The sequence below is a fragment of the Falco naumanni genome, chromosome 3, assembly GCF_017639655.2.
Source record: "Falco naumanni isolate bFalNau1 chromosome 3, bFalNau1.pat, whole genome shotgun sequence".
NCBI lineage: Eukaryota > Metazoa > Chordata > Aves > Falconiformes > Falconidae > Falco > Falco naumanni.
Window position 1 is genome coordinate 114773584 of NC_054056.1, and position 12682 is coordinate 114786265.

At 37.7% G+C, this 12682-nt stretch overlaps 1 protein-coding gene across 1 annotated transcript in view; it reads right to left on the reverse strand.

Moving 5' to 3' along the window:
• Positions 1–498: 498 nt before the first annotated feature.
• The window catches only part of CDH10 (cadherin 10), a 102363-nt gene continuing 90179 nt past the window's right edge, over positions 499–12682 (reverse strand). The window contains exons 10-12 of the mRNA XM_040588233.1: positions 4274–4382; positions 2097–2348; positions 499–1256 (exon numbers count right to left, since the gene is read on the reverse strand). Coding sequence (XP_040444167.1) covers positions 763–1256; positions 2097–2348; positions 4274–4382 — 855 coding nt within the window. The 3' untranslated portion in view covers positions 499–762. The remainder of the gene's footprint in view (positions 1257–2096; positions 2349–4273; positions 4383–12682) is intronic.

A 12682-nucleotide genomic window follows, 5' to 3' on the forward strand; every position in this document is an offset into this window, starting at 1 on the left:
CAAGCAAATAGGTCTATAAATTGATCCTCCCCATGTGAACAGAAGTACTTCAGATTGTGTTAAATGTATGGACAACACTGCAGCATAGAAGTACTAGCAGTTGGTGGTGCTGTCAACATAGAAATTTCATGTTCTCTTCAGTCCTGGAATTCATGGCCAGAACAGGGAGGCAAGCATCAACGTAGTTGTAAAAACTGGTTTATTTCTTAAAAATAAATACAAAAATATAAATATAAAACATTGGCAGATAGAATTTGATGAAATGAAGTTGCACAAACTTTTTTTTAAACCAGCTGCATATTACACTTATTAACACCACGTGTACATTTTGTTTTAATTTTAATGTACAGAACAGGACATATTGGATTTTTTCTTCTTTGCCATCTTAAAAGCTGTACTTGCAAGGATAGGACATGTACCTAACAGAAGCGGCTTGTACATGAGGTTGCTTAAGGGATTATCACCCTGTTCAAATTTTTGAAGGTAAGATATTGTTTATTTTACTTACTAAAATGGACAACACTGAATTTCCATAGCTTTGGCTCTTGGAAGGTGATTAAATAAAATGCTGTATATATTCCAAGTGACATCCTACTAGAAAGAATGATTGACATTAATGGACAAATTTAAAACAAATTTTAAAAAGAAACAATTGTGTTGAGTGGCAGGAAAATTTTCCTGAATGTTAAATACTGTTGAGTGCAGAAGGTGTCTGTAAAATTACTTCCAGTCAAAGGAAACAAAAATGTAGCCTACTGTAGGTTAAGAAGTGTCTTTGTCACTTTCTCCTCCACCATACATTTCAGCTAGCTTATTAAACCGAGGGCCCCATTCTCGGAGGTAATCATAGTTTTGATCTCCTTCAGTAGTACCCGACTCTAAGGAGCTCAAGGATTCAGCTATTGAATCATTTCCTTCATAGGCGTAGGTTGCAAGCGAGTCATACGGTGGTGCAGAAGGATCAGTATCATGCTCTTTTAGCCTTTGGTTAATGAAATCTCGGACATCTGTGTTATCTGGTGCTGAAGGAGTCCTCCGTGGTACAAATAAAGTTTCAGGCATAATGTCCCGTCGAAGCTTCTTATCTTCGATAGCTGCAGGATTCCTCAGTGTGCCAATATCAAAGGCTTGGGTGTCTTCCTCTCCACCGCCTTCATCATTATAACTCACAATGTTGTCTCTGATGTCCTCTTTAGAGAGGATCAAAGGCTCCTTCTTTCGTTGCCTCTTCAGAGCAGCAAACAGCACCACTATAACTTAAAGTGAGAAACAAAGAATGGCTACAGATCTCTATTTAGCAATTGCTTAGTAGCAAATCCACCAGGTACAAGAGCGACATTTCAACAATTCATGTATGTCTGATAAATGGATAAATACCTGTATGTGTATTATGGTACCACAGTAAGGTCTATATCAAAATGTGCTGTTTTGAATACACATTGTGTGCTCTGCTGCCATGAGCCTGACTATGCGCTCCTTCTGTAACTTTAATGAGTTTCAAAATAGCCAGGTCTATTCTGAAGATATTTTTCCTTTTTTAAGCTCAAAGTATGCTGTTAAAAACTAGTTTTGAGGTGAATTGTAGGTCATTAAGTGATATTCTGAAAACCACAAAATGGCAGTTTTACAAAATTTACATATATTTTTTTATGACAGCACAGAAACCTCTGGATAGACAGTGCTTCAATATAGTAAAAGTACTATTTACTAGCATATTCTGTGTCAAATATACTGCATGTTGACTTCAGATAGTTATTTAAATAAAAAACCAACCAAAAAATTAAAATGAAAGACATTAAAGTGACTTTTGATTATGCTATTCCTCTTTGATCTTTTTTGGACAACTTAATGAAAGAACAAAAATGAGCTTCTGGTTGCACATTGATAGTTTTAACAGTCTCTGACTTGGAATTCTTATTTATAATGGCCAATTCCCAGAGAAACAGGTTTTGCCTTTTTTGTATTGTTTTAAATTGCAGTGAACTACTTCTTGCAAAATCCATTATCATTAATTTTACCAACTTGCATAGTTTTGTAAAAAGATTCAGGCCCAAAGCATTCGTTTATGGGAAGGAATATGATTTTTTTTTTCTTACCTAGCAGGATAATGATGCAGAGGAGAATGGCAACCAGTGCCCCCGTGCTGAGGCCAGCCGGGAGGAGCAAGGCCTCAGCGCTGCAGGACTGCATGTTCCCCCGGCTGTCGCAGGCGCACACCCGGATGGTCAGCGTGCCCGTGCTGCTCTGGATCGGGTAGTCATTATCCGATATCACCACTGGTAGAAGGTAGGTACTTATTTCATGTCGACTAAAGCCATTCCTTCTTGTCAAAATTCTGGCAGTGTTATCTGAATTGATTAAAATACAGTGTTGTAGAGTATATGGATATGAAGTGTATAATTTATAGTACATGTAAACCATCATATTTTACATCACTGGTAGCATTTTGAAACTGTTCCTGATATCACAGTGACATGTCTCTCTTTCTATTGACATTCCCATTTGATCAGAAAGCTAGTTATAATTTTTTCTGTACATCTGGTCTGCTCCTCTGTGCTCCTGCACCACCTCTGAGTGTGATTTGAAAAGAGGATTTCTCAAAGCTTAAAATGTTTTATAGATTAATGCATGCAGTGCATGACACAGTTCCAGTTCAGGGCTGAAGCCCTGAAATGAAGTGGCCAACTGAGAAAAAATAACCTTCCACTTATCTGTTCAACAAAGATTATGTTCTGAAAGATTCTCCCTATGGATCTTCTGTGACAACACCCATGGGAATGCTATCTGTAAACTCAGTATGAGATTTTACACATCAAAACACTTCCAACATACTGTAGAACAATGAGTTCTGTACCTTAGCACACGGAGTAGATTTTTTTGAGGTAAAAATTGTCTTAGGAATTCAGAAGATGTGAAAGACAGGAGGTATTACTGCACATTTTGAGAAGTGAACTTACTAAACTGTATTTGTAGCAGACAGATATTAGTTGTATGCAGTATACTTCAGCATCAAAAGCTGCTCACTGAGCAGCCAGAAGGAAGGAAAGAAAGAGAAGACATGAGTAACAGCGAGAGACTATTTCTTCTGTTGTTAGTGCCACAACGCTACAAGTGTGAGCCAACACCAGAGCTGCTAACTTTTTGGTTCAAAAGGGAAAAAATACAGTTTTAGTTTCCTTTAGAAGGAAAAAAGTTCATCATACTTGTGGATCTCTTAAGGTAAGTAGTTAGCTATCTTGCCAGCCAACTTCAGGCGAAATTAAAATAACCCATGTTGAAAAAGAAAGAAAGTAATTACAGATACAAAAGAAATAGCAAGATCTCTACCTCTATACACTCAGGACCTCCTCACCAGAATATAATCTTTATTTACAATATTAAATTACATGTTTTTTCATAGCCTCCATGATGTGAAATGCAGTTTTCCTTTATTACATTTCTTTATTGGTTTTGGGTATTTGTATGCTATTTGTTTTCACTCGACATCAGAAACTGTGTCTGATGGATCTTTAAATACCGCTGCTGCTGGGGATTTTATGAATTACGCAAACTATTTGATTTCAGTTCATAACTTTACCTACTGTTATAATTTTTTTCTGCAGTTTTCAGCCTATTACTTTCTGAAATCTTCATCAGGAAAAGAAGGTTATGCCCATTGCTTGTATGCCTTTAATGCATTTGAAGGCTGCTACCATTGTCCCTCCTCATTTATTTCTTCTGTAATCTAGAGCTCTCTCAGTTAGTCAATACTGATGATGAAGGCTACAATGGGTGCATAGTCCCCCTTCCCCAATAGAATCTTCTGATAATTTTCTCTCATAAAAAGACTGACAAAGGATGAAAAGTTAAAGCCGCTACACGCTCAGAACCATTATTTTCATTAATGGTCAGAAAGAAGCAAAAGAGAACAGAGGAATCAGAACTATGTGATGAAAGGCTAAAAAGATCTGAACTTGTCAGTTTAAGCCATGTTTGAAACCTTTTTTTCTCCTTCAGTCAAGCATTTAATCTGGCTATTTACCCCAAACCAACACTTCTACTGATTTGCTTTATAATTTGTTTTATCACATTTTTAACATGTAAATTTGTACCTCTCTTACACAGATAAAATGTAGATGTCCTAAACCGCAAACGTGGAGGTAAAATTATTACTCTTGCTAGCATCAGCCTTAAAAATTTCTCTACATATTGATAGACATCAAAAGCAAGCACATTTCAGGAATGTATGCCAGACAGCAAAGATAAAACACTTTCCCTGGAACAGGCATGTTACCTTCATTATCCTGAACAGTGAAGTTAGGGTTAACAGCAGCTAAACTGAAGAAAAATTTTTGTCCACCAAGAGGGTCGTCTTTGTCTACTGCACTTATGGTTTGAATAAGCTGCAGGAAAAAAAGAAAGCAAACAACAAATACACCAAATACACCTAGGTTTTTGATATAGCCGTCTGACTACTTTAAGAAGACTAGAAGTGTTAAGACGACATCATATTCAAACTATACACATATTGACTTAATCTGTAGAACATATTAACTGAAAAAATGTTAAACAAGTGTATCATAGAAGTTTTTCTAACAAGAGCATCCATATCTTTTGTGTGGTAGTACATGTACATGTATAAAATGGCCAACTTCTGCCTTAGTCCTCCTTGATATCCTTTCTCAATATGTATTTATGTAACTTTGTAATAGCATAGCGGACAAAACTTGCCAGAAATGTTTTAATCTGTACCCTAGTTTGTTTTTATTCTTCATCACTGATTCATCATTCTAAATTCAAGTCAACACCTAAGACAGGAATTCAGAGGATATTTTATATTTTTGTGATTAAAATGGTATTTTGTGAAATAGATGTTTAGCATAGGGAAGGTACAGTTTCAAATTAAATTTCAAAATAAAAATATTTATTTCTAAAACTGTATTTTTTCTATTTATTAGTATAGCACAATACACCAATAAGATTCCTGAGATTAAAAATGTCAGTTAGATTATATATTTTTAGATTATATAATTTTAAATTATTTTTTTTAGATTATGTAATTTTTTTATTATATATTTTTTTAGATGGTATATTTCAACTCTTGTAAAACATTGTAGCATATTCTACAGATGCACCACCTCAGAGTGGGATGAGAATGTGGTGTCACAATTCTCAGAGTAAACTGCATCAGGTTAGTTTAACACTCAGCTTGAGTGCTTTCTGCAATACTTACAAAAAAGTCTGGGTATTTTGGGGACAATTAATGGCAAACCTTTATCAATATTTGTTTATGTCAGGTAAATGAATGCGTGGCTTTTTTTCATTGAACTTTCTATACCTAAGGGTGGCAAAATGTCATTTACCAAACAAAATATATTTTTGACATATTTATTGCTTTATGTCAGAGTGTTTTTTTTTTATACCACAGCAATAAAAACTGTACCTATGGCTGAATTTTTGTGCATGTATGCATAAATGTTCTGTTCAGTTACGTTCTTAAGTTTAACTTCCAAAAATAGGTTAATCTTCAGCCTACGTAATTTTTATTCTTAATTTCTAATCCATCGTTTTAAATTGCAGTGTTTTTTCAAGCATGGAATTGCATCTAATTTTTGACACTACTCGTTCCCTGTGGCATACTTGTTAAACCTTGTTTGTTTTTCCTCTTCCAGTTCTTTCAGATACAGCCATTTCTCTTCATATCACAGCTTTTGTCAGGATTGAACATCTTTAGCATCAATAATTGCAATGTGCTCCTGTCTGCCTTCACAAATGCCTGATTAACTCCCAGCTTCTATCTTATCCATCCAGAAAACAGCAACAAATTTCTTCAGGAGGGAAGGATGAGATTTCTTTTAATACAGTAGCTTGCTTGCTTTCTCAAGTGGAGTTTTGTCTTTCTCTAAATTTGTTTTCTCAGTTTCTCAAACCTCCAATAATTTGCTAGATGAACAAAACAGATAATACAAGCACGTACTATTTGGTTTTGAAGAATCTTTTAATTATTTAGTGAATAACTAGCAGATAAATATTTATAGAGATTTTTGCAAAATTAAGTCAAGAAAATAGCAGTCCATTTTACTTCAAAACTGGAGACCATGAATGCAGTCCAGTTGTTGCTGTTAAGCTGATGAAAATCAACTCCTATACTTTTGAGTGTCTGTAGTTCAAAAGGAGTATGTAGAATTTTTTTATAGCCTAAAATCTTTTATGGTTTACCAGGATTATTGAGCTACTGCCAACCAGTGTCTCTTAGCAGAACAACAGACAGCAAGAAAAGATCTGTTAATTCTCCCATCCATCATTTCTTGTAACAACTGAAGTTCTCTAGGAACTTCCCTGTTCAAATACTGATCACGTTTAACCTTATGAACATTTTGCAAGCAAATTCAGCTAATTGGCTTACATTAGGGATTAAAAAATTGCCTGTGTTTTTTTTGTTGCAAGTATCATTTAGATATTAAAATGTAAGGATCATTCAAAAAAGACAGTAAACATTTGGCTGACTAAATATTATGCAGTTTCAAGTTACTTGACGATACGTTTCTTTAAAAGGCAAAGTTTTAAGGATGATCTTAGTGAAATTGTGTTTAGATACATTATCACATTTACAATACCTCTAAATTAAATTGTAAAAAACATTACAAAGAAAAGCGTTATTTGCTTTGCTATTCTTAGTTAGAACCTAAACTTTTTTTTTTTTTTTTTCAAATGAGTTTATTACTGGAAATTAACACTGGAAGTGCATTACTATCTCCTTTTCAAATGAGGCCATCTACACATTCCAACAGAGCAAGTACTCATCATCTCCTTTGTGAGCCTCAAAAATTCCTCTCACACTGGTGTTCTGAAGTTCTTCCTGTATGTCACCACAACGAATATGCTATTCACGAGACTGGGAACTCAGTGTGGGTGAAGTTTATTTGGCCTTTGATCTTTGGAGGGACCAGCATCTTCCTGTTAACCTGTTGAAGCACTGCATGACCTCTTGTGCTCTTTCAAGGCCTGTACATGAAGCAAGCTTCATACAACACATGGACATTACACATAATCAAGCAAGAGAGAAAGCAGATTCTTCCTGCATTGCTGGAAAGCAATAAAAGTACGGATGTAGTCCATAGCCAATGATATAGGTTGTTTTGGTTATTTCTTTGCTTGCCTATTCCATTTATCTTGCAGGCAATTGTAGCAACATCACAGGCTTGGATGTCATAAATAGGACATATTTGACTTCCTGACTGTTGAGCAAAATGTTATCACAACTTCTGTTTGAGAATGGTTTGAGGTCTGGAATCCCTCTCTGCTGCATTCCTCCCCCCACCCCCGCTCCCCCAAAAAACCCCAAAACAAAACAAAAAACTAAGCTCTGTTTTACTTATTTCTTCCACTCTCCTCTATTTCACTGGTTGTGATCAAAATGAAGGTGAGGAGACACTGAAAATCCAAGTGTGTCATAGAGGATTTTGCTTTCACATGTTTTTCAGACTATCCATTCAGACTCTTAACAGTTCTGCCTCTTCTCCAAGACTTGTCTAAGCAAGAACTGGGTTGCAGTCAGACCTTTTCATCACATAGTATTAGTATTTGTCCTGGTTTCAGCTGGGATAGAGTTAATTTTCTTCTTAGTAGCTGGTGTAGTGCTGTGTTTTGGATTTGGTGTGAAAATAATGTTGATAGTACACTGATGGTTTTAGTTGTTGCTGGGTGATGCTTATACTAAATCAAGGACTTTCAGTTTGTCAGGCCCTGATAGCAAGAAGGCTGGAGGGGCACAAGAAATTGGAAGGGGATACAGCCAGGACAGGTGACCCAAACTAGCCAAAGGGATATTTCATATCACTGAATACCATGTTGAGTTTATAAGCTGGAGGAATAAGAAGGAAGTGGGGGACGTTTGGCATTATGGTGTTTGTCTTTCCGAGTAACTGTTATATGTGATGACTGCTTTCCTGGGCATGGCTGACACCTGCCTGCTGATGGGAAGCAGTGAATGAATTTTTTGTTTTGCTTGCTTGCGTGCACAGCTTTTGCTTTCCCTATTCAACTGTCTTTATCTCAACCCAGGAGTTTTCTTACTTTTCCTCTTCTGATCCTCTCCCCTATCCTGCTGGGGGCGGGGGGGCAGGGGACGAATGAACAGCTGTGTGGTGCTTAGTGGCCAGTTGTCATTAAAACACAACAGTATCGGACAGTTCTTTGTGTTTGACTCTTCCTTTTGTTCCCCTGTGCAACCAATTGCAAGATGTGACAATAAGTGTTTCCTATGACTGACGCACTATATTATCTTCCAGACTTTCAGTGTATTGTGTATGCTGCTTCATCTCTTGTTCCTCTAGTGCCTTGGGGTAACTTATGGATATCATAAAAGTGAGTCTTTGCTCAAGTTTTTAATTATTTTCAGAAATCAAACGACTTTAAGCAGAGTGTATTGCTATTTGATAAGCAAATCCAATGACTCTACAATTTTTATCCAGTTACTGTCCAGTTGTTTGTGGGCACAGAACTGATAGGAATAATTCAGATTGTAATTAACCACAGGAGCTGTGGTGCACGAGCTTTCCCTTTTGTGCAGTTGCTAGGCAGCCACTCGCAATACTATCTGTAGTTTCTAGCCATTGCTTACTTGACTCTGAACCTCTAGAAGTAATTGATGGCAGGGTAACTACCTAAAGTCTCTGAAATATATGCAAATCTAACCAAAGAAAAAAGATTTCGTAGTGAGTACACCTCTTTATTTGTCATCATATATATCAACATATATGTTAGTAGCCTTTTTCCTATCTTAGTGGAATATACACCTATAATTGTGAGGAATTGAAATGGCAGAGAGTAAACTCTGCCTTATAGGTCATCTAGTAACCAGTTTTACATAGTAAATATACACAATGAGTATAGCAGAATAACTGTTGATTTTAATGTACATTTTTGTTATTTCTTAGTAAAACTGATTAACACTAAATCTTTAAAAGTTTTAGTCCTAAATTTCTTAACTTGTCTATACCGGTTTGTACTATGTTTTTTAAAAAATGTAATTAAACAGCAGTAACTACCCGTGAAAGAAGTACTTAAGTCTTATTAGAAAATCCTATTTAGTTATAAGGGACCCTTTGAAGGAGGAAATAGATGCGTTTCACTTCTGCTATCCCCCTGCCTTTACATAAGAAACTGATTTAACAAACTAGACTTTTAAAAAGTGACAGGCTACCAGGAAACAGCTATTTGTCTGAAACATTTGTCTGAAGTTTACAAGTTATCAGTACTATTCCAAAAACGAAAATCTGGGAAGCCTTTTGTTTCCTTGGAATTGTCGTAAAATTATTCCCCATAGCCTTTGTAGCTAGAGTAGCTATACTGGTAATCGTACTAACACAAAAGTAATTATAATTAATGGGGTCTTACATGACATAACATATACCAGTATGCAAATGATACTTGCACAACCTTCTTTGATGTTGGGAGTTTTGATGAGAGGCAAGCCTAGTTAGTATTCCCTTGTTCCAGGCAATGTGTTCAAATACAGAAGTTAGTGTAAGTCCTACATTAATTCTGTTTGACTCCCATGGAACAGGGCGGGGGGAATGATTTTGGTTTACATTGAAAAAACAACCCCCCCAAAAAAACCCAGTAGTTGAAAGCATTATGTTACATGGTTTGCAAACAAATTCCTGATGCTATTGCTAACTATATTAATGTGATATATCCTGTTTTACACATGGTTTCATAGAGTGGTGTTTTCCCCTTAGACCAATCAACCATGGGATACCCCCATTACACTCACAGTAAGTTGCTTCTCCTTGCTAGCCACAAATCAGTAACTTCAGGGAAGCCAAGGATGTTCCTCTGTCTGAAAACAGCCAGGAAATTAAGGGCCCAAAAACAGTCAAAGAGGGTTGTTAGCCACTAAGAGCTGATAAAACAATGGAAATAAGTTTGCTGTGTAGGCTGTTTATTCCAACACAATTCACCTTTGTGCTTGGTAGGTCCTCTTTGAGCATCAGTTCTATCCACTGTTCAAATAAATGGTTATTTTTTCTAAAACCACTATATATTTGCTTTCAAATTCTGTACAAAGAACAGAAAATATAATGTACTATTAAGAAAAAAACCCCACAACTATTTAGAAACCCTACACTGATTTGCATTACAAAAACTTTCTCCTGCCAGAGTAAAACAAAGTAAAACTTTGAGAGTTTTTAAAATAAGTAAGGCAAGAAGAAAATTCTGACACTACTAAACCCACTGGAACATGTAAGATCTACGGAAATACACTGAAGGAACTAAAATAAGAATAAATCAGAAAAGATGGAAAAGGAACAGAAAAAAAATACTTAAGTAAGTTGACCACAAATTTTAGTATGACAAAAGAAATGAGGGAGATGCAATAAATAAAGATAAAATAACATGGCAGGATCAAGTTATAAAAAATCTAAAAAGAGGAAAGGAAAATTGAATGCTAGAAAATGAAACTTCAAGGTATTCAGTTTTTCAATAGACAAAATTTTGGTTATTTTTTTCAATAAAAGGAGTAATGATTAGAAAGACACCTGGTGACTAAAATAATGCAATTGTTGGAAACATAAAGATATCAAAAGCCATGTTTAAGCCAGGTTATGGTGAGAAAAGTATCCCTGCTAAGTTTTTTGTATGGGTCAAATGACATGGTAAGAAAAGGAGCAACATAAAAAGAATTGGTTCAAGAAACTTAGTGTGTTTATATAACCTATGCTGAATTAAGGTACAGGAAAAAGAAAATAAAACAAAAGTCATAATATTTTAAAATGTCATTGAAAGAGATGAGCTAGACTGATTTCTATAACACTGGGACAAGAGAAGAAGTGCATAGACCTAGTAAAATGAAGGCTAACAGCAAGACTGCAGCAAGCACGCTTGGAGATCCAGACGGAAATACAACTTTTCTTGTTGCTTTTGGGGCCTTGAAAGCTGCAGAGAACCGCGCTGTTTGCCTGCTTCCTGCACCTGGTTCAGGCAGGTAGCTCTTCAGGGAAAGCACACGATCTTTGAAACGACCAAAACGCCACTGGGCACCCATAACAGTACAGGTCTGTTAATGCAAGGCCTTTGTGATTTGGCATATGTTTGTTATTCAATATTTTTTAATTTTATTATATAGCCTCCCAGACACAGGTGTGTATATATATGTATTACAATGACCAGAGTAGAAGATGATGAACGGCCAAAGTGAAATAAAAGAAAAATAAGCAGATTCTCATTTAAACATCACAATATACTTGTGTCAGGTGCAGGGTGCCCAGTGCTGACAGCTGCAGTGGGGAGCTGCAGGGGTGGGGGCTGCCCTGTGCCAGTTCCAGCCAGTTCCAGGCAGTTCCAGCCGGCTCCACCAGCCCCAGCGCAGGGCACAGCTGAGCCCCGCAGCCACGGGCGGGCGCCTCGGGGAAAGCCGGGCTGAGAAAGGGCAAAACGGTGCCCGGCAGCCAGGGCTGAGGGCAACGGGGTGAGAAACAGCCCGGCCAGCCCCGAGGGGGGAGCGGGAGGGGGCAGGGGGCTCCGGGCGCCCCCGCACAGACGCCCCCGCGGGCCCGGGGCAGACCCCGGCGGGCGGGTGGTTCCCTGCGGCCCCTGGGAAGGGCCCGGCCGGAGCTGGGCACAGCTGAGGAGGAAGGGGGGCAGAGAGGAGGAGGTAGACAGGCCAAGAATGAAGGGGTGAAGGTGAACCTGAGAAGAAAAAGGGATGGAGGGAAGGTGTTTTAGTTCTCTTGTCTTTGTTTCTCACCATCCTACCCTATTTTTAACTGGCAGTAAATTAAATTAATTTTCCCTAAGTCAAGACTGTTTTGCCAGTGATGTTAACTGGGAAGTGATCTCCCTGTCTTTATCTCAACCCATTCTCTTTTTCATCTTATTTTCTGTCCTCTTGAGGACAGAGGGCGTGGCTGGGTGGGCACCTGGCTGCTGTCCAAGGTCAGCTCACTCTGCCTTTTCTTTTGTCAGGTCACTTACAAAGGGAGAAGGGCTGCTCTTCTGATCATTACTATAGGGAAAATGAATATGTTAAAAAAAATATACTCGGCTCCCATGTAAAATCTCTCCAAATTAGGAGTGACTTCTGCTTTGTACATTGATTCCTGTCTCCTACATTAGAGGATCTTTGGAGGCTGGTTTCTGAGCTGCCAGATGTGTGGCAGCTGGGAGCTGATAAAACCAGTGGGAATGCCTCTGCACAGATGTCCATCTCCTGGCTCTTCTCACCTGGGGGTGGACAGCTGAACTTTGTGTACAGGGCTGCAGCAGTCCAAGCATTTTGTTCCTTTCTTCCCCTCAACTCATGCTGAGTCAGCCTTGTATAGCTCATATGAATGCCTGTGCCCCCTTTATGCCATCAACACCCAGTTTGTCCTCATTTTTGGGGGGCTGAAAGAACCATCAAAATGGCATTCTGCCACAGGTGCTGCTTTTTTGTAGCTTTTGGAACAGGACATTGCCATCATTTGGAAGGTCATGGTATGATCTGACATCAACAACAATAACATGCAGGAAAACAATCACAGACCTGAGAATTACTCAGACTCCAAAAATCACATTTCTTTAAAAGTATTCTCCCTCTCTCTTTTGCTATACATATGCATATATGTGTATCTGTGGATATATGTATATACACACTTCCATATATATTATATACAGTGTGTGTGCCTATATATGTAAGCGTATATATATGTTTATATAT